This window comes from Phoxinus phoxinus (assembly GCF_949152265.1).
Source record: "Phoxinus phoxinus genome assembly, chromosome: 20".
NCBI classification, from domain to species: Eukaryota; Metazoa; Chordata; class Actinopteri; order Cypriniformes; family Leuciscidae; genus Phoxinus; species Phoxinus phoxinus.
In genome coordinates this window covers 16,045,120-16,073,002 of record NC_136895.1, presented here as the reverse complement: position 1 = coordinate 16,073,002, position 27,883 = coordinate 16,045,120, and the positions used below count along the sequence as shown (strand labels likewise).

General features: G+C 38.1%; 1 protein-coding gene across 1 annotated transcript; it reads left to right on the top strand.

The window, feature by feature from the left end:
* Positions 1-442: 442 nt before the first annotated feature.
* Positions 443-23,686, top strand: cbarpb (CACN subunit beta associated regulatory protein b). The gene is made up of 10 exons (XM_079592198.1): positions 443-592; positions 2,950-3,016; positions 5,710-5,855; positions 9,434-9,513; positions 9,726-9,888; positions 10,801-10,972; positions 12,112-12,264; positions 12,781-13,015; positions 17,053-17,242; positions 19,097-23,686. Exons 2-10 carry the CDS (start codon positions 2,975-2,977, stop codon positions 20,529-20,531), a joined length of 2,616 nt encoding a protein of 871 aa, XP_079448324.1. The 5' UTR covers positions 443-592; positions 2,950-2,974; the 3' UTR covers positions 20,532-23,686.
* The last annotated feature ends 4,197 nt before the right edge of the window (positions 23,687-27,883 follow it).

Here is a 27,883-nt window from a genome sequence, read left to right as displayed (position 1 = left end):
TTTGTTCTTGTTCGAATGGAGCATCACTGAAACATAATAATGATTCACTTCAAATAGATGTATAACTTACTGTTCTCTACTCTATATTGCATTGTTCTATTAAACATGATATATAGGCCTTATTTATTAGTTCAGTTGAATAAGGGACAGTGCAAAACACATGTTTCCAGCCAAAAGATGAAACATATGCATTGCACATAGAGAGCATATGCATATGCTAATTTGCATCTCAGGTCCATAGAAAGAGCTTTTCTAAGAAAACTACCAACCCTGCTGACCTTAGTTAAAACTTTTAGCTATATATATAGACCAGACCGCATGGGGTTGCCCGTTACTGAGGATTTTTACTGACTCAAATGGGGGATTACCTCATTTCCATAACATCATCAGATGAGGGCGTGAGAGACACTCGTGATAAGTAACGCTGCACCTCACTCTGACGTCACAGTATCACTGGGCGATGGGAGAGTGGGTGTGTTTAACGGGGCACTTCATTCATAAATACACAAAGATTTAAAACCCCAAATAAAAGAGAAGATCGGGGAATCGTGTGCGAGCTTTTTGTCTCATGGACCACGTGAATTGTAGTTAGGTGAGTTTTGTTTGCTTGTCATTCACTGCTATTGTTTCCGTGATGAGCGCTCAGTGTCTTAGAATGACATCGTGCTTTATTATATTGGGGAATTATGTTAGTCTAAAATGCGGAGAATATCTTCAAGCAGTAGCTTTGGAAAACAGACATGGGTTATCATGTGATTTAAACGGTTATCGATTAGAAATAATAGCCTGGACATCACTGGTTTGGAATGAGATTTTAATTCATTTATGGGTTTTCTATCGCCTGTTTGTTGACTATGGCAAGCGGTTTGAACATTTATTCATATAGACTAACTAGTATCTATTTTTATCCTACTAATAGTTTTTTACAAGCAAGTTGTCCAATACTGACTAATCAATTTTACTAGGCTATTCAGTCGATCCTAATGCTTATCTCAATAGTACCTAGTATATATTCCAGCCTTAGTAACGTTACTTATTGATTCGATTCTTGTAGGCACTAGAATTGATCACTGTTATTAGTAATATTTTTTAAATCTAACAAATGACCATTCTTTTATTACATGTCATATGTAATGAACACTCAGAATAGCTCAGTTAGCTATATATTAGTAGACTACGGTTAAAAAATGTTAACTAGTGTTTAAAAATATACTAGTATCTATTGAATAAGTTGGTGTACGTGATTTCCCCAAGTGCAACATGTTCCTGGATCAATATCTTTATTCATCCTAGAACAACATTCCAATCAACCAATCAGATTTTGAGGACAAGTTTACAGTTTGTGGCAAGTTTAGGTTTGCATTTGCAACCAGGGTTAGGTGCTTCTACATCAGTGTTATTCACCTATCATTTCACTCTGATTTTAGGGATAAGTTATGGGTTTAGGGGTAGGGATATGGTTAGGACAACATTTTTGGACATGATGTTGTCTTATTTGGCAAAATCACGATGACCTGGATAAGTTGTAAAACAAAATGCAATATAAACTTTTGGTAAAACTTTAGGTAAAGGTAAAACAGCATGCTTTATTATCACAACTTTTGTCTTTTATCAAATCAACCAACATTAATTTTAAGTACTTGTCGGAAACAAAGAAAAACAAATGCAATTTGTTACCAGTAACAATGGAGTATTAATACTAATCAGTAGTGATGATGAGAAAGATAAGTGTTGGTACTAATTAAAAAATAAAACAAGGACCAGTAATATGAAAATACAAGTGTACATGAGGATAATACATGAAGGTTCTGGTTCGTTTTAAAGAATTAATGTAAATAATCTAAGAAATGCTTATGGAAGAGATGTTTGAATGTGCTACACCTCCGCGGAGTCTTCCAGGCATGACAAGAAGAATCACAGGAGCATATGATGCAAAACGTTCATGATATTTAGATAATTATTAGAAACCGTACAATATGTTTCTTCAAATAACATAAAATGTGCTTAATGTGGTAACGTTAACTAGTTTTATTTATGCCAAATTATTAACCAAATTAACCTGACGACTTGGGCTACAAAGGGGTCATATCGAGGGTCATATTGAGTAAAAACGCTCTTTACAGTATATCGTACAGCTAAATATTTCATTAATGGTGAAAACCAAAGAGAGTGAATCTCTGCGAGTGAAATCTGCCAATGACATCTGAAAGAATTAGTCCACGAATGGTACTAAATGGGTCTCTCTTGATTCGTTTCAATAACCATAACTAATAACGCAGTGCATTAGGTGCGCACAATACAGCATCATTATGCTTCCGAGACGCAAAAGAATGAGCTTGAATTATCTCAGGAATGCCTAATGCTAAAGACTCCAAGAGGGAGAAAGAGAGAGAGAAGCTATGAAAACAGGTAGGTGGGCAGAAGCTGGATGAGTATGCAGTGGAAGCTGAAGGCTTCGCAGTCCGAGCCGTTAAACACACTGCTATCTCTGCATCTCATGCACACAAACACACGCCGCCTTCAGATAATGGGAGAAAAGGCAGCGTCGCAGCATTAAAGAAACGAGGACTGCTTGGGAGGTGAGTGTGCAGGAGTGTGAGAGAGGGTTTCTGTGCAGTTTAGGGCAGAATCTGCAGTGTTAATGGTGTTAAAGGGAGCATATGGTGCTGGGCCTCAGACTGGATGAAAAAAGGAAATGGTTATTGGATGGAAAGGGTGACTTTGGAATGCATAAGTATGTGTTTGTATATACATGAATTGTGAAGAAAATATGTTTTAAGAAGGAGACCGGGAACTGTATTCTTGTTTAAAAGCTGATCATTCTAAAGAAGCTGCCAGTTCAGGGATGCATTCGTTTTATTTTCCTTCTAAAAAGAGAATTCAAATCCGTCTTTAGTGCCATAGCCGGCTTCAAAGCAGCCGCCTGACTTCCTGTAATGTCTTTCTCAGGGGGACACTCTCTCTGGCTTGGACCATGAGCAATGAGTCTGCCATATGGAACCTAACAGAACACACCGTAAGTACTTGCGCTTCTCCTTCCTGTGCTGGTTACTTTCATTACATCCATTCCCTCTCTTTGCAGAGCTATCTCCAGACATGCGAAGCAAAAATATCCTGTTCTGCATCCCTTGTAATTGGATCCACCATAAGATCTAAGCAAATTAGCCCTTTGCGAGAGAAGTTTGTGTCAGACCGAATCCATCGCGCCGTCAGACGATGTGATAGAGCATCAGAACCCAGAGTTACCGTCAGGAACTTCAATTACCGGCATAAGCAGCATCATTCGATTAGGTTAGAATAGAGAGATTTATTCAGGAATAGCAACTAATTCCAGGATGTTCCGGGATTTTTTTGGACCTTATGTAAGGCTTAAAGTAATGGTTTACTCAAATATGATTCATTTACTCGTTCCAGACTTTCTTCTAAAAAGGAGAACATTTGAAGAATGTCCTAGCTGCTCTTTTCCATGCAATCACGATGATTCGGGAATGAAAATGTCAATCTTCAAAAAGGCCAAAAAGCAGTGTGATTTGTCAATTCATCATTTCATTTCATGAATCACTTTCATGATTTTTTTTTTCAATGACTCAGATTTTTTTCAATGAATCAATTCACAAAATTGTTCTTGAAAACTTCTCCATTTTTGTTCCATGGAAGAAAGAAAGGCATACAGGTTTTGAACAACAATTAATAATGCACCGAAATAGTTTTCTTTTTTACAGAAACATCAAAACCGAACATTTCATTTAGCCGAAAAATTGTTTCGGTAATTCAATTTGGGTAATTGAACTCGGTTTTCGGTTCAGGGCATCGTGTTCTCAGGTGATAAATTAAGCTGTATTAGAGTTCTACGCCAATGAGCCGCCTCGTAATTTTAGCTGTATTTTTACGAAACTTTAGGTGTTGCTGCTCTGGCACTCTTGTGAAGTAGCATCATTTTTAGTTAGCCGTTTAAGCTTATCCACGATGTGTGCATGAAATAGATGCTGAAACCATCAGAACGGTAGAAACTCTAACTAAACATTGCTGTTTCGATCAGAGATTTCAGCTCTCCAAAACAGTTAGTCCGAAAACAAAAAATCTTTTCAATTTCGTTTGCCGAAATGTCAGTAAACCACGCAAACCACCGATCCGAACTTCCAGGCGGTCCTCTTGCTTTCACATATAATTTAATGACTAGGGCTGAGCGGGTAATAGAATCTTAATTTAGTTTTTGATTTTGGCTTCCAACGATGAAAAACACAATGCAAATTCCTTTCCTTTAAAGGGAAGCGTTGTCTCCCTTCCTACATAACATCCAAATCAGTAACATGTAACATGACTATCGTAAATACAATCTCCCGTTGGCATGCTCGATACTAAATAAAGAGTTAAAAGTGTATTGAGCTGCAAAAGAGATGCTGTTCCCCTGGTGCCTTACTGTGCGCTCGATCTGAGATCACGGACAACAGGTCACTTTGGGATTCGGCGTGCACTTTAACGAACAAATACACACAAAAATATCTTAAAATGTCTGTTTCACTTAAACACAGTCTTAAGTGAACATAAACAGTTGGGAAAGTAATCGAATGCTTGTCAGTATTATCTGTGCTTTCGGTCTTAAAGTGACAGCAGCCTAATTAACCTGCTGTCGGTGTCATTTAATGTTAAACAACAAAAGTAATCTTCTTTTTTATTGTATTACTGACCGTTTCAAATCAGTGTTGTTCAGTGACGGTGAAACTGCTCTAAAAGAACATGTTGGTCTTGAAACAAGTTGGTCTGACTTCTTCTTAAAACTTAAAACAATGCTACTCCATGAAAGAGTTCCCAGTTTCTCCTTTGAGAACATCCTTCACTTTTGCCAATCCGGGTTAATGTCGGGGGGTTAGCCTTCAAAACGCTTTCATTTACAAAATAATAGACCCGATCTGAATAAAGTCTTCCCTGATCCTCAACTGAACAATGTCTTCTGGGTAATTAGGATGCTGTGCTCCACCAATTGAAACTGAATAATGTAAGAGTAATTGTAAGGTGTTACATATATGAGCCAAAGGCCTTGTTCTTATGCTCCTATTTAGCATTCTTTCCATTGAACACCTCTTCACATACATGAACGAAGATGACAATTAAGCAGGCGGCAGGGCGAACGGTACTGTATGCCTTTGTGCTTTGATGTCTTTGACGAAGAAAGCTACTGTCTCTTCCGTTCTTGTCTCCGTGGCTGTTGTCGCCTCTAGATCTTTCTAAACTCGTCTTTGACAAACACTGTACTTAACATCTCAACTCTCAGACACAAAAGCCCCCACACCTGAAGGTCCTCCTCTCCAGAGGCTGGGCTTTATGTAATATCGCTAAAAATAAAGGTTCTTTATTGGAATATGGTTCCATGAAGAGCCTTTTAACATCCACCGAACTTTCCATTGGACAAATGGTTCTTTATAGTAGAAAAGGGTCCTTTAGATTATTAAAATGTCCTATTAAAAACTTCTCTGAAAGGTTATTTGAGGAACCAAAATTATTCTTATATGGCATTGCTGCGAAAAACACAGTGTCTTCTGGTTTATGTGTCAGTAAAATTGTAACATTTTTCTAGGTTATGAGACCTGAAAAAGTTGGACAACGTAATTGGAGAAACCTTTATAATGTGAAAATTGAAGTCATGCGGTTGTACTCGGAGAAGGAATTTCATCTTTGACTGGTTTGTTTCTTTCTCTGGTGTTTACTTAGGACGTCCCGTTGTCGTCAGGGACACAGAATGGCTATGTCCTCCTGCTGGTCCTCTTGTCCATTTTTGTCGGGGGGACACTGGTCCTGCTCTCTGTCCTTCTGATTGTCTGTCGTCGATGTTGTGAAGGGGACAGACGCCATGCGTGGTAAGACCAATCCAATCAATCAATTTATACATTGACACACCCCTAAATCAATATACTTCTGTATATATTGTATATTAATATATTTCTGTCAACCAATCCGATGTTGGGATTGGGAACTTCAATAATATTCAACCTAACATTTCCCGCTTTGTTCTTCTCCCGGAAAAATGTCATGTGGTGCAACTGCAGTATCTATTTAAAACAGATACTAATTAATAAATTACCTTCACATGTGTTGTATTTTAGTTTAGTCGTAGTAGTAGTAGGTGATGTTTTAGTATTAATATTTGATGAAGTTTTTATTAATATTTTGAATTAGCTTTTATTTGTATACTTTCGTATACTTGTATATGTTTTAATTTCAGCTTAATTTTGTAACGTATTTTTGTCATTTTTTTCTTTGTTTTTAAATATTTCTCTTTAGATTTAATTTATTTTTATTTCTGTTCTTACTTCTTAGTCATTTTAGCACTTTCAGTTTCAGTTCAAGGCAAAATGTCTTATTTCATTTATAGTTGTTTATCTAATATTTATTTTTTTACTTACCTCAGCTTTATTTCAATTATTTCAAGTTTTTAAAAGAGTTTTAGTTAGCAATAACAACACCGATGTGCACTTTGTTTATTTTTTAAATCTCAGTGATATTTCTATATTTATCTATTCAGACCAGCCCCTCTGGATTTTGTACAGATGTACAGATCCTTTTTTAATGTAAAACCCTTAAAATGGTTGCAAAATGTATAACAAAATATCCATGTTGTTAGCACATTGTATCAGTGATTGATATTGATAATACAATTCAGGATTTTTTTCAACAGGACGTGTTTTTACGTTCAGAAGCGTATTTAACTTAAAACGCGTCATAAAAACACTGAAACAATTACAGTTTACACATAAAATAGCATAGATTAAAAGAGAATGCTTTCATTATGAATATACATTATGACAGTCTGCAGATTGAATCATCGTTGCATGTTGCTGCGTATGTCACAGTTCTGACAGCTGATGCATATGATTATGTTTGACGCTAAATTATACATCAGAAAGAACCGTAACGCAGAGATTCAACTGGAATAAACAGATCCTCCCGTGAAAGCCGAGGACGCTCAGTCCCGAAAATGTTTTCAGTGCACATTGGTCACAGCCTGGGTGTATTTGTCAGTGACTGCTGAGAGGTGTAGTCTGTCTGCTCTCCAGGCAGCCTGGAGGAGTGCAGGCTCACACAAATGACGAGTATAATGAGATCTCATAGCAGCCATCAGCCACGATAAATCACTCCTGGTGCGGGAGAGAGTGCACTCTAGCCAACACCCACTAATACACACACACTCTCGCAGTGTGGCACCGTGCGCTGTGGTTAGAGGACTGGAAACTCATTTCCAGTTTCTCATTACCCACAGTGCCTTATGGCGAATCAAACCGTATATTGTCGTAATAAAGCCGGTGTTGTTATTCTCCCTATCATGTGGCATTTAGTTAGATGTCAAACGCAGGTGAATGTGAATAAATGATTCTTTTATGAATTGTTCACTATTGGGACATTCTCAAAATATTGCAAAACCTCGTTTAAAGACCCCATTAAATCATGTTTCGTATTGAAACAGGAAGTTTGGGCAGGACATCTCAATTGGTTTTAAATTACATCACAGCCATGATTTACTACTTTTATATCTGGGGCATGTACAAGCTCAAACCAGTGCGCAACGTTTTTCTACGGTTTCCGGGTTGAGCGACATGTTTTCTGGAAACGGTTTGCAACCGTGTGCAATGGGGTTTGAGATACGTTTTCTCTTGTTTGGTCGGTGTGTCAAAAATGTCATCCAATCAGCAGCAACTTGTATATATACCACGCGGTATTAAAGAGACAGCGCGCACAATGGGTCAAATGTGTCCGCCGCACCTCGGTATACGCAACAATTGAAGATATTAGAAAACATGTTTGTCGTAAGAGATTTATAGTAAAAATATAGCATATTAACAGTGATCAGCAATAATGATAGGCTTAATACTCACAATTAAAATAATATGGTCATATAGATCATAACACTGTCTCGGAGGTAAGAAGTGGATTATCCTTCACCTCAAATGTTTATATTTTCATCATGAAATGCGAGGCAAATGTTGGATCACAATAATTAGGAACCGCAATTTCCACAAATCCCTTCACTCGATTGGGATGTTCTCTTTTATTCTGTACGGCATGGGCAGTGACTGTCACATCGTATTTTGCAGTATTAAACGCGTATTTATACCGATTTCATCAAGCTCCGAATATTCTTCAAAAATAACACAAAGAATGGCCCCCTCAGCCATAGATATCGTCATATAATAAAGGCTAGATACCTCGTCCGTGCTGCTGGCCAATGGAGGTCGACGTCCGCACACGGTGGCCATCTTGCCACAGAGGGCTTGCTCACTCGTAACATTGTGTTTTAATGGTGCATGTACCTTTAAAATAACCATAACTTGCTAAATTTTCTACCGATTTTCAAACGGTTTGTTTTGTTATAAACGTCAGAGATGTAGTTATAACACTGCATACTTCTGAATAATTATAATATTATATATTTCAACATGTTCAAGCATTCAGAATTATAGCCACGTGAATTACGATTGTAAGAAACCAAACCGTTTGTAAATCCGTCAAGATTTCGGCGAGATAAGAGGATTTGTGTTCGTGCTGATCACTCACCTTACATCAGGTACCACAGAGCTCACCAGAAAGCTTGCCTGTGACAAAATGGCCACCGGTGATGCCGTTCGAAACTCCGCCTTAAGACATCTAGCCTTATATGGCTATCTATGCCCTCAGCTTCCATAGTTGCAACTCTTGCGTCATCAGAACAGGGTGTTCAACGCACCACCGTTTCCGTTTAAAAAACGTTTAGCAACTTTTTGTCTGGGCCGAACGCAGCCCTGGTTGCAGGTGGCATTAGGGGGAGGGGTATTTTTATTCCAGCGATTGATTGGACAATAATCGGTGTAGTGCAGAATGACATCATCAGTATTGACTAACAATTACATTTTAAAGTAAACATACAATTTATTTTAAAGGTTAAATTCTAACTTTTCAATCTAGTGAGGGAATTTCCATGTGCAAATTTGAACAGGAAGTCCTTTTTCACAACTTTTGGAGTATTATTTTATTATAGTTTTTAACATTAACAATACCACTAAAAAAAATACAAACACTATTGTTACGTTAAATGTATTATTATTTACTTTATAATATAATGTAATATAATAATAAGAAAATAAAATGAGCAAAACAATGGGATAAAACCAGGGTTACATCAATGTTTAATACTAACTTAATAACTTTGTGATATAATATATTTTAAATATAATTAACATATATTAATATATTATATATTCATATATGTACAGTATATATCAATATAATATGATATTAAAGGGATTTTCTATGCAAAATAAAAAAATTAAAAAAATGTGCAAAGCAAAAGAATCAAACTCCAGGAACATGTTTGTCACCATATTTTGAGAATGGCCCACTTATGCATGCTATGAATGAGATTTACATAAGTTTGAATTTGACTCATTACATGTTTGCATTGAAGGTTCATTGTTTGCCTCAGGGCTAGCGATGACACCGAGAAAAGTAATACCACCTATATTGAGGAGGCCCAGCCAGTGCATGGTAAGAACTTCACTAATGAAGTTAATGTTTCTATTGTATGTCAGCCTCCAAGTTAATTCATTTCCATATGTATTTACATACATGCTTCAGGTAAAATGTCGAGGTCAAGTTAAAGCGACATTTGTACTTTATGCAGTCTCGCATACATCAACTAAGGGCATTATGTGAAAAACAAATACGTCCTCTGGTCTAATCCGTCTCTCCCCGCACAGAGATTACGATTCGCATTGATGAGTCAGAGTGCCTGTCGGCAGCCAGCTCCCACGACATGGAGACAGAGCGTTTCCTTTCCACGGGCACAACCGGCCGCCGGGTCTCCTTCAACGAAGCAGCACTCTTCGATCATAGCAAAAAAACACAGGAGAAAGGTCGAAGGTCAGCCGCCCACTCACTCATGCCGCCCACTCTAGACGCACAGAGCAGCTCCTATTCACAGCCGCAGCTTTCATTATTCCTTTATGTATGCGTTTTACATTTACATCTGTGTCTGTCAGATGCACTAGCTCTTGGTGAATAACATGGGCTTTTGTCAACATCAAGATTTGGGGTTGAATTTATGAGAATGTATTTTGTACAAAAAAAAAAAAAGTCATGTAATTTGACAAATTAATGTTTTGTAGTACACATTTTTCAAATAATCTCTAATTTATGTGTAATGTCATAAAAATGAATGCATAAGTATTAAATTTATACTTTGTATATTTACTATTTAATGTAAGAGTATTTAAAAACAAGCATTTAATTTTAATTATTTAAAATTTATTTGAAGAACTTTTAAGCATTAAAAATTTTGAATATTTAAATTTAATTAATTAGGTCATATATATATATGTGTGTGTCTGTGTGTGTTGTTATAATATTATCTAAAACTTTTTTTTTAAACATTTAATTCTTTAATACTTACTTCTGCATACATTTATATGACCTCTCAAATAAAGACTTTGAATTTATATTTATTTTAATAATTTAATAATCATATAATTTATTTTGTCATTTGTCACATTTCACTTTTGTTTTCTTTAAGGAAAATGTGTTTAAAATAACACACAGAGATATTTATATAATTATATATTTTATAAATAATTATTTTTATATCATTCTTTTAATGAAATATAACTATATAATCATTCATCTAACAGGAACTATGCATAAATCTAGCACAGTCCGCTCATCTTTAACTATCTAAAAGACATTTTCAGCAAACACTCCTGTGATATATTTGTGATGCAAATCTAGAATGAAGTGAAAAATACTAACAGTGTGTGTCATTTTTCCATCTCCCCTCAGGTACACGCTTACGGAGGGCGACTTCCATCACTTGAAGAACGCGCGGCTCACCCACCTCCACTTCCCTGCACCCGCCCTCCAGATACTCACCATCCACGAGTGTGAGTCATCAGAGAACAGTATCGCCATGACAACGCGCCCCGTCGCTAAATCCAGCCTCTCAATTTTTCAGGTGACAGTCACATTGCTCTGCTAATAGGAGAGTATGATGTCAGTTGAAATCATTGAGGTCATGACGGATTGTCAGTTTGTCGAGTGATATGGTGTGTATGGAGACGTTTATGCTGTGGAGCAATTGATCTATCTAGATATTGGGGTCACTGATGTTTTAACATGATAGCTTTTACTCCTACTTTACCTTAGTCATGTCATGATGAAGCGGCATGACATACAATAAATCCTACTGTATCCCTCAAATTGTATGTTTTGTTGTTGTTGTCCTAAGCAGCTCCAGCTTCTTTTTAAAAATGTAAAAAAATATTACTGACTACAAACTTTTGACAACACTTTAGAGTATTTACATTTCCTATATTTACAATAAATAAATAAATACAGCTATTTTGGAATTGTAACTCAAACTGTGCAAGAATGGCAGTCTATAGTATATGCAGAATATTAGCTGTTTTATTCATGCTGGAAAAAGATTATTAAGAATGTGCATTGTGGGATACAGTACACAGCACAGTGTACTCTGTTGTATATAACTAATTTTTGCAAAAATTGTCGGTTATTTAATTATTGCATGGCATGCATATAGGAAATTTGCATATAGTACACAGTATTTGCACAATATGTTGTCTACAAAAATAGTATAATGGTAGTTTGATATTGCGAATAAAGCCATTCCACAAGGAAGCCCCTCCCACAGTCAAATCTCATTGGTCCACAATTCCATATTAGAAACATTAAATATAATTTGATTGGCTGTCACATTTTAAAAATCGGTTTCATCATCATTCCACAAGGAAGCCCCTCCCACAGTCAAATCTCATTGGTCCAAAATTCCGTATGAGAAACATCAAATATAATCTGATTGGCTGTCAAATTTTAACAAATCCGTTTAATTGTCATTACACAAGGAAGCCCCTCCCACAGTCAAATCTCATTGGTTTCAAATCGGTTTCATCGTACCTAGTTAGTATATGATGTTAGAATGCTGCTCCAATGAAGTTATTCAGTCTGAAGCTTTTGATAATTTTTTTAATATCTGTACTAGACAAATTTCGAATGACTGCAGGATTTTGTTTGTTTAGGTTTGTTTCTCATTACGGCCATATGCAATAACACGCATTGTGTTTGTCCCATGCACAGCCACCAGTATGTTCACTGCCACAGACTGCCCTGATCAGCCGAAGTCTCAGTCCCAGCTCTGCCCTTCCTGGCGACGCTCTCAACTCCACTGTACACACAACGTTCTGTGAGAGCGTTGCGGCGGCCGGTCCCGAGCCCTCCAGTCCATGTCTAGTGAGTCACACACACTAATACACTCACCCACCGACGCATAATAATTAGTGCGCAACCGATATTTTAGAGAGGAGGGCTGATATGATATCTCACTATTTAATTTAAAGATAAGAAAAACACATGCATAACCATGTGTCCATTGGATATGCAGACTGATATCTAAAAGTTTTTTTCCTCTCACATTTTTCTTCGAACATTCAGATATTTAAATCGAATAAAACACCAACACTAAAAAGAACTAGCTAGGTTAGCTGATTTCCTTTAAAGTCCATAGATAACGCGTCAGTTCTTACCGCCGTACTTTCTCCGGCAACTAGACCTGTTTCCTGTTTGGTCATGTGACGTTCGGCATAAAGCCTATGAGAGATTTGGCCGCTCAGGCATTGACGTTCTCAGTAATTTCAAAATAAAAGTCCTGCAAAAAAGACCCAAAGAGTTAAGCTTATCGGCCGATGCCGATAATTCATCTCTTATAATTTTTATATTGCAATTATGTCATCTTGCGAACAAAAACAGATGGAGGTCAGAGGAGGAGTCGGCAGGAGCGCAGGCATCATGGGTAATGGTAGAGAGGGTGCATCGGCCTCAGCCACGGCCCTGTCCTCGTCTGGAGGGGCCCCGCAGGGCCCGATGCTGCAGTTCTTCACCAAGCTCCGCCGACACGCCAGCCTTGAGGGAGCAAGTCCCTATTTCAAGATCAAGAAATGGAAGTTTGACAGCAGCCAAAGAGCTTCAAGTCTAGACATGAGAGGTCAGTGACACATCCAGCACTCGGTGTGAATTTCATTATTAATTATTAACAGACTGTTAATTCAATTTTTTGTACTTTTTTAGTGCATGTTATAATGGAATTGCTGTATGCTGATTTGTATATTTTAAAAAATCGACTGTATTTAATGCCAATGACCCCCATATTAGAATCTCCTTTACAAAGACTGTTTAGACAACAGTGTTGTGTTGTTTGCACATTGTGTCCACAACAGTTTTAGGTCATTTATGTAATTGACAGTCCCGTTCAAAAGTTTGGGGTCAATACAATTATTAAATGTTTTTGAATATCCTATGCTCAGCAAGGCTGCATTTATTTGATACATAATACAGTTTTTCCTGTGATGCAAAGCTGACATTTCAGCATCATTACTCTTCAGTCTTCAGTGTCACATGATCCTTCAAAACTGGCTCAATCGCATGTTCTTCTTCTTTACATTTTCTGTTGCCTCTTTATTATACATTCCTGGGCAAAAAAAAAAAAACATAAAGAGGGGCCAAATATTTAGTGGTCTTTTAACGGTCTAGCTATTTTAATCACAAATCACTGGTCAGTAAATTTGCATGAACTGCACAAATATACTGTAGATATATGGAATAGCCGCATCTTGCACAGATTTTACAGGAAGAACAGTCGGTGTTGTTCCACTTCATGTTAACGGCTTCATGTTAACGGTAGTTGAAAAATGTCTCCCAGTTTGTTTGAGTTTAAAATGAGACCAAATATTCACAACAGGGTTCAAATCTGGACTCTGACCAGGTCAAAACATGAACCTGATGGACTCACAATTTGTTGAAAAGTAAAATCTGATCGTTCCTCTTTATATAACAGCTTTTCAGTTGTGGGAAGCGAGCCGTTGTGCAATATTCTCCTGTGCTCCACAGCATTAAATGACTTTTCACAGTGAAGTAGCTCACTAATACAAGCAGCTAAAAAGGCTCTCCGCACAATCCATGCTTCACTGCGGTAGAGATGCATTTATTATTATATTTCTCAGCAGATTTTTGATGACACCACTCTGGAGCATCACCATGCAACTCATGTTTCATTGTGATTCATCACTCCACACACAACTTCCCATATTCTGCCAAAAAAAAAAATGCAATACCTTTTTAAGTAGTGCATTTGCTTAAATTTGGCTAATTTCCTGAACAATAATTTGTGGTTAAGACAATGAAAAGCTTAAAATGTAGTCTTTTTTGCCCATACATTGACATGTCAAAAAGCTTATTAATGCTTGCTGCGCCAGTATGATATTGTTCTGCCTATTATTTAAATAATGAGAAAAGCGCATGGTGTAGCTGATGAGACTGAATGAATAAACATGAATGAATGCATTAACTAGAATGCTGTTGTTTGATTACATAAGTATTACTGTAAAAATCTTTCGGTTGATCCTCTCAGCTCTGTCAGCATGAAAGGAAGTGAAAGAACACTGCTGTGGAAAGTACAGACAGTGTTATGAACCTGTGAAGCGATCAGTTTCCTAGCCTCAGGGCTTAGATGCAAAGCAATATTGAATGTTTCTGTGCTTTTCATTTAGCCCCTGCATTGTGTATTTCCTTGGAAAATGATTGAAGACCTTAATAGAGTTTTAGTGCCTTCGTGTAGCATGGAGCAGAGAAACAGGTCGGCTTTATATTCGATAGTAATCTATAGTCTGCTACACACACACACACACACACACACACACACACACACACACACACACACACACACACACACACACACACACACACACACACACACACACACACACACACACACACACACACACACACACACATACACACACACACACACACACACACACACACACACACACACACACACACACACACACACACACACACACACACACACACACACACAGTGTGTGGCAGACTATAGAATATTCCCTCAGCCAAGACGGAGCTGCTATATGTGTGTGCCAAGACTCACTCTTATAAAGCAGATGGCCGGTTGACGCAGGGCTCTTCCATTCCAATTTTTTTTTATTTTTTTTAAGGAGAGAAGGCAAAAAAGAGCGTTTCAAACGATAATTTTTTATTTATTCTGTGGAACAATAAGGTCATGATTAAAGCAATTCTCTAATGGAATGGATTTCCATTGTAGAGTGCCCTGATTAACTAATAAGATACATATTGTGTATATGTTAATTATGTTTTTTGAATGCATTACAACTAATGTACTATGTTTAGAATACACATAAAAAGCCATTAGAGGCAGATTTTCAACTAAGTATTACATTATTTAAAAAATAATTATTTCACAAAAATATATATATTTTTTAATTAATTTAACGAATTTAATACAAATTAAAGTGTATTATTAAAATTTATAATTGACAGTTTATAGACAATCCATGTTATATACCAAAAATGGAGCTAGACCAAATGCAAGTTTGCCAAAACAACGCCTAAATAAACGTTATAAAACGGATCGTTCCATTCCTTGATTCTGATTGGTTGAGCCGTTGTAAATTACTCAACAAACATACACCTGTGACCGCATTACATTAGTATTATTACATGGCTTGGTTGAATTCTAATGTAGAATGCGGTCTGTTATTGCTTGATAACAGACCCGCTGCTAAGGATAACACACCGTTGCCATGAAAAACAGAGCGTTGCCATGGACACGGTGTTCTTTAGCGGAAGCAATACAATCGTTTTTAAATCAATAAACTCCTTTTTAAATCAATATTTTGTGTCAAATTATTGATTTATTTGGTAGGTAGCCATGTAATAAGCGAGATAATGTAGAGCGCGGTGATTGTTATAGCGAATACAACCCATTCAGGCTGATTCCTGATAAGCCTGTCGGGGTTGTATTCGCTATAACAACCGCCTAGCTCTACATTATCCCTTACTTACTGCGCAACTGCCGTGATTTTTTGTTGCTGCATGTCTTTGGAACTACACTGCTTGGCGGAGGAATAAATGTGTTATAACGTTATATTTTTGGTTGCTGGTGTTTATTTTATGAATAAAATAAATATATAAATGAATATTTTTTTTGTAGTAACCGTTTTATTAAAGCAATAAGCCCCTTGAAGCCGTGATTTACAGTGGATTTAGCTTCACGTTGTGCCTAACAACGGCCCTTAGCTGTTCTAAATCCACTGTAAAACACGGCTTCGCAGGGCTTATTTCTTTATTTTACTGTCGATTAACTTTATCCAATGGCCTGCATCATTTTTTTACTATCGCCAACAAATGACAGAGCAGAAGTCATTCATTTTCAATGGAGAGTATTACAGGAGCTGCGTGGAGTAAAGCGTATGCAGATTTCGGATTTGATTTGAGCTCTGGATGCGTTGAAATATTTGCACTTTTGCGGCAAGTCCGAATGCAATTAATGTATTCCAATCAAAACTCATGTCATTCCAAACCCGTTAGATTTTCTTTCATCTTCTGAACACAAATGAAGATCTTTTTGATGAAATCTAGAGCTTTCGGTCCCTCCATTGACAGTCTACACAACTACCAATAACTACCATAACTACCAAAAATATGAAATGAGCTGTATAGTCCAAAATTTTCTGAAGAGACAGGGTCACTTTATATGTTGAACAGATGGAATTTAGGCTTTTATTCATAATTCAGAAAATCTGGACTAAACCTCTCGATTCATATGGATTAGTTTTACTATCACTTTATGAACTTTTTGAAGCTGCACAGCTTTCAGTGGAGGGACGGAAATCTCTCAGATTTCATCAAAAAGTTCTTCATTTGTGTTCCGAAGATAAAAGAATGTCTTTCGGACATTCGGTCATTCTTGGATGAAAGAATGTCATTGTTCGCAAATGGTTTTGGGAAACACAGAATCGCAGAACTTTGTTGGTGACAACGGACCTTGTGACCATTGGCTAATACTAACAAGAAACTATGGAGGTGTTTTTGGTGGATCAATTAATCGTTGACAATAAAACCTGGAATGTGTTGATTTTGATTTCATGTTAGCCTTTTAACTTGCTTTGTGAGGCTGTTGACGCAAACTTCATGTCGTCCCCAAAGGCTCCCCCAAACGGAGGCAGTTCCAGCGGCAACGTGCAGCCAGCGAGAGCATGGACCAAGAGGAGCATGACGCCCATCACATCGACCTCATACAATACATCGCTCGCACCAGGGATGTTACCTACTGCCCCACCCGGCCCAGTCCACGCCTTCTGTCCCCCCCTTCCACACCCCCACCCTCCCTCGGCAGGTATCTTTAATTGCCTCGCCCATGCATTCGCTATAGCAACCATCTGCCACGCCACTCCCCATTCCATGCTGGACTGATCTCAGCTCGCTGATCACACTGCCGTATCATGGCATCATCAGCTTTCAGTGCAAAAAGCTTTGCTTTAGAATATGGAAGTTGTTTCCTTGAGTGTGGGTAAATTCCACAGGTGTACCTTTTTGGTATTTTTAGCGATTGGTTTGCATATGTTTTGCCAAATGGTCCAGGAAGGTCAATAGGCATGGTTTTGTATCGCATCATTAGTATATTTGTTTATATTTGCTTACCTATTACAACTGACTTTCTTGAATCTGTTGCTGTGCTGTGGTCTCCTCGAATGAACCATCACAGAGTGAGTCACAACCATCTGTGCGTTCATGGAGGCATCTGTTTTAACATCTCTGAATCTGGGCCTCAGAGCTTTAACGGAAAGGAAAAATAAACAAACAAAATATATTTGATATACTGTACCGTTCAAAACTTTGGAGTCAGTAATAAAAAAATTAATAAAAATAAAAAAACTTTTATTAAGCGTTTAAAAAGATTTCTATTTCAAATAAACTTTTGAACTTTTTGTTCATAAAAGAATCTTGAAAAAAATGCATCAGTTTCCACAAAAATATTAAGCAGCGCAACAGTTTTTAACATTCATATTAATGAGAAATGTTTCTTGAGCAGCACATCAGTGTATTAGAATGATTTCTGAAGGACACTGAAAGCTGGAGTAATGATGCTGAAAATTCAGCTTTGTCAAAGAAATACAATACATTTTAAAATTAGGGATGCACAGATATGAAAATTTTGGCCGATACCGATAACCGATAATTCTTTATATTTGAAAGCCGATAACCGATATATTGGCAGATAAATTGAATTACAATTTTTACACTAAAAAACATATAAAAAAAATTTTCATAAAAATTTTTTCATAAAAAAAAATAAAAAAAAATATTTGACATAATAAAACTTATATAATTTTTGAGAGCCTGATTACAAAACAGAAGTCTGACCATTAAAAGCCACGTCCCAAACACACAATTATAATTTTCTCATTATAATTTTATGTAGCCTATATGACAGATTTAACTGTACTATTTTACTTGTTTGAAGTGATCCCAATCATATTTCAAGCAATTTAAAACCATCTTGGTGAACAATCCGCATCTGTGTCTCAGCTGAAGGAAATAATCCATTATTTATTGGCATTTATATATTGGCCAAATTTTCTTATTGGGCCGATAATGATAACATTAAAAATTATATCGATACCGATATGGTGGCTGATATCGTGCATCCCTAAATTGAAATAGAAAAGTTATTTTAAATTGTAATAATACTTCAGAATATTGCTGTTTTTACTGTATTTTCGATCAAATAAATGTTACAATAAAAAAATTACAGTCCTCGTACCTTTGAACAGTTGTGTAGACCCACACTGACATAAAACAAATGAATATAGTAGTTGACTTTTTACCTAATTTGGAATAGTCAGTTAGTTAGGTTGAATAGTTTACCTTAGTTTGGATCTATAATTTTTTTGATATTTTTAGCAGTGTGACTTTAATTATAGTGCTTTGCGTTTTTATTTATTTATTTACTGTTTTTGGAGCATTGACATTTTATATAAATAATAAAATTATATAAAAATACAGTATATTTACGTTAAAATAAAAGTTCAAATATCTGAATCTGGGCTCAGGGCTTTAACGGAAAGCTTATTTGACAGATCCACACTGACATGAAACATGCTCTGCTACATTGTGGCGTTTTTAAAGAAATACTGACTATATGCAGGAATATGAGCTTGTCTGATTTCATATGTGTGCTGTTCTTCAGGTTAGAGGTGGAGGTGATGGTGGAGCCCAGCTGCAGCAGAGCGATGGGCCCCGGGGTGATCGGCCTTACCTCCGAGCCCCCAGATGAGAGTCTTGGAATGGGCTGTCATCAGGAGAGCTTAGAACCTCAGACCTTGTACCGTGATATCTGGACTCTTCGCGCCTCCCTCGAGCGGTATGTCTCGTCCGACCAGAGCAGCAACAATGACAAAGACTCAGTCCGTAGTGACGCAGAAAGCGTGTGCTCTCTAGGGGGTAAGACCGAGATGGGAGGGCGGCCTAGGTTCCCCTCGCAGGATATTGGGGATGAGATAGAGGGGGATGCAGACTTGCCTCTAGATGAGGGATCGGAGAAAAGTCGTAAGCAGGATAGTGTCGATTCTGAAAGAGGAAGTGACGGGGAGCCGGGAAACCGCAAGCTCCTCCAGATGGACAGCGGTTACGCCTCGATAGAAGCACCTTCGCGTGCTCCTGAGGAGCTGCGACTGTTCGGAAGCACCAGTAGCAGTAAAGACGGCTCCGCCGTGGAGCGCAGGAACTTCTTCAGTTCCGGCCGCAAAGGGACCGTGTGCGAAAGCTTCGACACGGAGATTTTTGAAGAACTCGAAGAGGAACCAGCAGGTGCCAGTGGCGGTGCGGACAGAGTGGAAACGGACAAGAGCACCATTCTGTGGTCCCCTTACGGCCAGATGTTCACTCAACGGAATGATCAACCTCATCCCCCCGTCCTTTCCCGCCGCGACTACAGCATTGACGAGAAAACCGACGCACTTTTCAACGAGTACTTGCGGCACGACCCGCAGTTCGATCAGCAGGAGTCTCCGCTACGCTCCAAGCACCGTTCTCGCGTGCACCTGCGCAAGCAGTGGCAGCGCTCCAAACAATACAGCGACCCCGGCCAGCGCTTCCAAACCTCTTTTGACCGGTACCGCTCTCCGCTCCGACGTGGCGAAACTGTCAACTATCCTTTAGAGACTAGCTACCACAACACGCTCCCACGAATCATTAGTGCACCTGATGAAGAGAGCAGCGAAGGTGCAACCAGTACTCCCGAGACACCCAAGGCAGATCAGGACACTGCTACTGATGTGGATCCAGACAACATAAGAATATCTTCCAGCACTGAAAGCAGTGGAACCATCAACGAAAAGGAAGTCCTTGAGGCATCACAGCCCCTTCCAACAATTGACATTGCTGGAGAGCAATCGGTGGACCGGGAGAACTCTAGGCTAGCATTGCCACCCCCTGAGCCTCCTGATGAATGTACGCACAAATGTACAAGCTACGGCCCACAGACAATCACAGAAGAGCTGAGTGACAAGCTAGCGGCTACCCTCGAAGAACGGCTGTACTCGGATCTCCGCAGGACCAGGGAACCGTCCGAGTGTAGTGCAGTGACTATGACCTACACATCGCCCGATCACAGTCCAGTGTAGCATGTGGCTCCCCTTCATCTCCTCGTACAAGAACACTTCGCAGCAACTACAGGTCCAACGTTTTGATCGACATTGGCTCCGATCTGGAACAGGTTTGCTTTGGTCATTTAAATGAAGTTGAAATCATTGTCATTATGTCCTAGACCAGTGGTGTAGAGGCATTTCTTCCATGCCCATTGTTAAATAAAAAGCAGTAAAGGCGCATACCTCACGTCGCTCAGTGGACCAAGTCTTAAACAAGTTAAACGTCAAAGTCTGTTATTATAGCTCTCCATTTAGCTACTCGTTGACTTCAAAAGCCAATATTTTCTCTGCACTAGGTAATCCACTGTGAATTTGGGTGCTATTAGATTAAAGATTGATTATATTTGTAAGTGCATGAATTTTATTGCAATGCTGCCTATCCGGATGTCTGTTCATGACCCAAATTAATAATATGATTATCCTTTTTTATTTTGAAAGTACAAGATAGCCCTCTATTTGGTTATTATGTTTTGCTTTCGGACGTTGTGATGAAATGAAACACTGAATCCTATTTATTATTAGCATCTGGGTTTTTGATGTGTAGCTAAACCTGCTGTCAGACTTAACAAATCAAATTTCAGAAAACATCCTACATTATAAATAATAATTAGCATAAACTGATGAAGTTTCCTAGTATGGGTGGACATGTCTAATTATGTCACAACAACAGCATTATCAATGCTAAATGTCTTGATTAATCCGAAACACCATGGCATTGGTCCAATTCCTAAACAAACTCTTTCCCAGTGTTTGTAATTCGGGTTAAAAAAGATTAGTTGCATTAAAACACTAGCTTGTTTCCCACTGACACATTCGCAACCCACTATTAAGTGTCCCTGTCATTTAATAGCATTTTTTTTCTTCTTCTAAGTCCTGAATGGCTGAAACTGCCTCTTTGTGAGATACTGTAATTTTATGACCATTGAATTATTATAATTATTGTGCTTTTCATCTTTTAATTGTATCATTTGTTCTGTGTCGTTGATCATTTCTGTGAGAATGAATAGTAGAGTGAACAAATTTCAAGTTTATAGTGCCAAATTAGTTGTCAGGTAATACCAAGATCAAACATGAAAACACTGTAAGCAACAGTTGGGAAAGAAAAAACGGTCCTGTAAAATAAGGATCACAGATATGCCTCTCTAAGGGTTTGAATCAAGCCTGGGACATTTGAATGAATTTCATTGAGAGAAGGGCATGCCTTTTCTTGCATGTATTTCACAAAATGAGCTCTGTGTGTTCACGAGCAGTACTTTTTACGTGAAGATGACCTAGACAAGAATCCATAGAAGTGAACGGCTGCACGCTCTGCCTTTGGACAAAACCGTCATTTAGAGTCAATTAGAGCAAATCCCACTGCCCAGCATAAGCCATTGTTGTATCTCGGTACAAACGCCACCATTCACATTTATCCGATCTATCCTCTATGCTAGTATTCCCATCTGTCAGCAGTTGCTCTTGGGTTGAGCTCACAGTATGGGTTGCGTTGTATTGATCATTCTGGGTTTGATCTTCTCGTAAGCATGCAAACAAAAGGTTGTGCTCAGTGGATTCTCAGTTGTGATGTGTTAGAAAGTCTATCATTGTGAAATGTGAGGCCATTGGCGACATACAGTGTAGAGGCTCTTGATGTAATGAAGCAAAGCTTGTGTAGCATCTGTAGGCTTTGTCTATGAAGGCTCACAATGTCGTGTGCCCTTTTAGGGCGATTATTAGAACTGTCGAGTAGTACACTAAAGTCTACATGTGCTATTTAGGCTGCAGCTGAAGTACCCTATCCAGAAATAAAAAGCTTTCATTATCTAGGTGAACAATGGCTGATGTGCATGGAGTAATTAACAATGCCAGAGAAAAGAGAGCTTCAGACTAGCTGATATTGTTGATTGATTGTTTCGGGCTAAATGAAACGTACAGACCATCTCACATGATTAATACGGTGCCTTCCTGTGCGTTTAACATTTAAAGGGATAGTTCATCTGAAAAATCTCATACAATGAAAGTCAATAGGGTCCAATCAGTGTTATTTTAGTATAGTTAAAATATTTAAGTTTAATTTTTTATTTATATATATATCATTTAAATTATACTTTTTTATTTTAAGTAATCAAAATGTTTTTTTTTAATGGTTTTAGTTTAAGTTTCAGTTAAGTATGTTTTAGACCCCATTGACTTTATGGACAAAAACAGCGGAAACATTATTCAAAATATCTTATTTTGTGGTCAACATGAATGTGCGTAAATGATGCCAGAATTTCCATTTTTGGGTCAACTATCCCTTTAAGAGAACGAGGTTGAGATCCCACTAGAGCACTTATTTCTTAAAACTCATTTTGAGCGTACATAATCGAATAGGCCAAATTACCTTACAGAGGTTATTTTAAAAAATAAACAGAAAAAACGAACGAAAAGCTATTATTGCATTGTGGAAATGGAAATCTGAAATGTGGTACATTTACGCGGCATTGTCAAATACACGTACACAAGGGTTATCTGTTACAAATCCAGACCTTGGTTTTGATTAACTGTAATCCGAAACATGTCAGGGACAGCTAAATCTGTACAAAGGATAAAGTTGAGTTGTATATAAGCACAATGATGTCCCATTTCAGGCACTAGAATAGTCTATGTCTTGGATTTGACATAAACCTATAGTTGGGACCTTTGGGTGATATGTGCACAATCAAATAGCCTGTCGGTTGATGTATAGATTTGCATGTGATGACAAATTATCGTTTAGCAGATCCAAAATAAAGCACCAAATCATAGATATTTTTTGTGTGAATCCGAGAATGAATAGACTTGGTACTAAAATATTGTAAAGTATTTTAACGGAGTCTGTTATTTTAGAAGTTATGCTTTGCTGACTTGATAAGATTTTCATGGACAAAAAGAAGTATTTCTATTGCTGGGTATATTTCGATGAAAAAGGAAATATATATATTAATGTGCAAATTTCCTTGTAGAAAAAAAAAAATCTGTAAAAAATCTGCTTGACTAATTACTCAGTCAAAAAAAGAGAGAGCGAGGCGAGCTTTCTGAACGTTTGTTTGTTTACCTGGATCTCTTTGTTCTAGATCTACTGAGCCTTGAGGGACCAACTAATCTAAACATTTATTTTCATGTTATGTTTTTTTCCAACTAGTCAATAAAAGAATGATGCATTATGACTTTGCCTGAGTCCTTTTCGTTTTTATCTCATCTCAAGATCAAGAGATTGTCGGCTCGCTCCGGCAAACTGCTATCTACACCTGTCTATGTTCCATCCTGCCGTTCTCCATCTTAGGCGCTGAAATATCCCTGTGGGAACATCAAATATTCATATCAGCCAAGCTAATAAATTAAAGATGGCTGTACAGTCATTATGATTCTAAATCAATAGCAACCCCTGGTAACCAGGGAGAATGGGAAAGGGCCTTTACTCTTGTGATTGTAGCTATCAATCATCTGCGCGACAACGCGAACAATGACACCACTGACACATCCTATTTATATATGTTCCTGTGCTGTACTGAATGTTCCTCGTCAGCAATGAAGATGACCAACCCAATGGATGTCATTGGCGTTTGAGATTCATCTCTCCATTGGGGACCGGATGTTTGATCGTGATTCAATTTATCATCAACATTTGAGGCTAAACACTCATCACTGGGGTGTACAAAGATGATGCTATGAGGGAAGATAAACGGAAATACAGTAAAACACAGACCAATTCTATATTTTTTGTCAAACAAGCTAATTCCTAACCCCATTGCTAACCTCAACTCTAACCATTGACTATCAAAAGTCAATTGGAAACAGTGCTTGAAATGGGCTTCTTTATAATAAATATTACTCAAGCCCCAACTCTAAAATCTGATTGGTCCATTGGAATGTTGTTCCAGGACCGACAGGAAGACATCCCGCTTTCACAGAAAGACACACTGGCTGTGTCTGAATTTGCATGCTCTCTGAGTTGGTAATTCTTTTGTATAAGTAATTACTTTGCGACCATTAAAAAAAGTTATTTTTATATAGTATGAATGTGTGAATTTAATTCGGATGTACAACGTACGTCATGTTGTCATTGCCATATGACCTGCCAGTGTCAGTTGGGTCACTGCCATTCACAAATCCTCTCCTGTGGTCTCATTGGATGGTAAAGTGTCCATTGAATGTGCACTTCAGAATCTCACCCGAAGTAAAACACCATCCAAGAACTTTTCGCCTACTGTCTTATGAATACTGTGAATTCAGACTCTTTTTACACAGTTTTTCACCTTCTAAATAGTATGTCATTTTGGATGTAGCCATGGTATTTGTTTGACAAAGTTCAAGCATGTGGACTGTTCAGGGCTAAAAAGGACAACAAAAAGCTCTGCAGTCTGTTAAAGGTCCTTTGAAATAGTTTGACAAGCACTGTTCCGTGTTGATGTATTTCTTTTTCAAAATAGTTTGGGTTGGCCTTGTCTCTGATTTCACTTCGAAACCTATTCAAGTTTTCTAGTCAGAAATTGGACATGTAAATTTAAAATGAGGAAACTCTGGTTAAATTAGCTAAGTTGGGCTGGCCATAAAATTTAAACATGGCGGAAGAGAAAACCATTTCTGTAGTGAATGGTTGATAAGAGTCATTTCATATGTCCATATATAAATAACCATTTTTTTGCATTTTGTATGCAATTGAATTTACCTGCTGTCCGCAATGATTTCTATTCTTTCCATCAACAAAGCACTTGAACACGACAAACTCGTAATTACAACATCAGAAGTGGGAAATTTCCGATAGTACATGAAGTCAACATTAATATCCAACAAATACAAAGTTCTGTCATGAAACTCTAGATGGCGCAAGGTAACCTGCTCGCAATCACATCATTTTCTATAGGGCATAGCTGATTGGTTCCTGTTGTATCAGTAGCCACTGAGCTTGCATGCTCAACCTTTAAATACTCGGTTGGCCTTTGCCTTTGCAGTGCAGCATGCTTTCAGAAACCCTCCACCATCCCCAGCTCCACCTGTATAAATCTGCTATGGCTAACTCGTGTATACTATATTGTTCAGCAGCAGCACGTCTTACTTGCTCACAGCAGTGTGTCTGTGTATGTATTGGCAGTAGCAAGTCCCGAATTTGCTCAGAAATAACCAACAGCAAAAGCACCGTAGCAGATCTATTCCGCCAAGACCAATATATCAACATTGTCATACCTATCAACATGCCAAACACTCAGAGAGCGCTGACAGTAGTTTGTCCCAAAACATGAATCATAATTTGATACTTGCTAGTTGGAGGTGGTAGGGGAAGGGATGTTCTCTTTGTTGAGCGAATTTGATTGGTTAAAAATCTGTGCAGTGCATGATGACATCATCAATATCATCACAATTTTTGGTCCACTTTCCTGGAGGAGAAAGATTGTACAGTTGAAATTGCGTATATCTGAGCATGCTACATAATAAACATTGCCCTTTAAATCTTATTTGAGTAGAATAGCTTCTGCATGGTCACACATGTAATTTATTGCATTTTAAGCTAATTGAAACCTCATTCAGTACTTCGGCATAAAAGCTTAGAGAAGAAAAAAGACTTGTCTCACCCTTCGGAGCTTGGCACTCATTAGGATGACTGTACCCTGTGAAGCGTGCTTGGTGTACATATGCACCGCTCGAGGCTACAGAATATGATGTGCTTCTCATCATCATAGTGACAGCACATATGGTTTCAGTGGAAGGCGCCTTCTAACGCTATCATTTTGTAGTGTCTACTAAGAGCACACAGCTCTTGCAGACTTATCTGCGCATATCATTTATTCTTAAAATGGAAGCGTCAACTGTGCCTACGAACTGAAGTCACAGGAACAAATGGTGTCTGAAACATCTCTGCTTTGTGAAACAATATCCTGTGCAATCCATTAAGCAGAGATGGCCAGTGAGTCACCAGCAATAGACAAATTAATGGAGATGAAATGTAACTCACTCACCACCCCATCCCATCAACAGACCGAATGGTACTCTGAAAAAGCATCATCATTTCAATTGCCCCATTCCCTTCTACGAGGGAAAGAGAGCTAGAGAGATAAAATGCGTGGGAGACACCGATGACTCAGACAGGATAAGACACACTTTTATCAGAAGGTCACTCAGGCTCTCCTCTCCAATTAAGCCGTGCTGAAAATGTTAAAAACTGGTTACTGGGCTTTTCTACGCACCAGACTTCAGAATGTATGTGCCAAATGATCCGGTTCCCGCAGGAAAGAAAAATCAGAGCTGAGATCTCTTTTATATCTCATTTGTTTTTCCTAGACAGCAATCAGATGAGATTTACTCCTTAAGCCTCCTGCTTACGAGATGGCTCCAGAAAAAGATACCAGAAATCGCATGTGTGTCTCCTCTAGAGTTTTAGAGATCTCAACAATGTCTCTCGTTTTGCTCAGCCAATAAGTCTGCAATCAAAAGTCAGTAATTTAGCTATAAAATGTCTCAAATGTGTTATATTCATTATATATGTTTATACCAATGGTCTGGGTGAATACTCGATTCTGATTGGCTGCAGGGTGTCCATTAAAAAGTGATGTAGGATACCTAGTAAAGGAGTTCTAAAACCGTTAGATTTCAATTGTAAAACTAATTAAAATATAAACTAATGTTTTAAAAATGTGTTATTTGGCAAGTGAACATGGTATAAGCGGGTTAATGCCCTTCGGGGTGTCCTTTGTCAGATATTAATGGACTTCGGCGGAGGCAACTTCCGCTGCGCGTCAGACGGTTCACGCCTCGCCGCTGTCCATTAATACAATGGACACCTCGTCAGGCATTAACCCTTACATAATATTGTTATTATTTTCCATATTTTACACGCATTCAGATATTTCTCTTTGAATTAGACCACATTATCAGAGATAAAGATACACAGTCCTGGTCAGAAATATTGGCACCCTTGGTAATTATAAACAAAGAAGCCTTACACAATGTAAAATGGGGATTTTGCACCCTCTTTTTGCTAACCTTCATTTTGTGCTCCGTGACACATTTTTGTGCTGATTTTGAAGTTCGTTTTGGATAGTTGTCCTGATGGAAGATCCAACCACGGCCCAATATAAGATTTCTAGCAGAGGATGTCAAGTTGTGATTTTTTATCTGTTGTGCCGTGATTTACAGTACCATGATACCATGTATCTGAACAAGAAGTCCAGGACCTCCAGCAAAATAATTAGGCCCACAACATTTAAGATCCAGCAGTATATTTAACCGTGGGCATGGGGTACTTTTTATCTTGCACCAAACTCATCTGCCATTTACCATTTTCCAAGGATGCCAATAATTCTGAAAATACGCGGGCCGTAAATGAAAGTGGT

What these genes read in the sequence shown, in the direction of transcription:
- cbarpb (XM_079592198.1), top strand. Translation starts at nt 2,975, where the DNA reads ATGAGCAATGAGTCTGCCATATGGAACCTAACAGAACACACC. An exon ending in TTCAAGTCTAGACATGAGAG is followed by an intron (nt 13,016 to 17,052) that starts GTCAGTGACACA and finishes TCGTCCCCAAAG; the next exon opens with GCTCCCCCAAACGGAGGCAG. An exon ending in CCCCCACCCTCCCTCGGCAG is followed by an intron (nt 17,243 to 19,096) that starts GTATCTTTAATT and finishes GCTGTTCTTCAG; the next exon opens with GTTAGAGGTGGAGGTGATGG.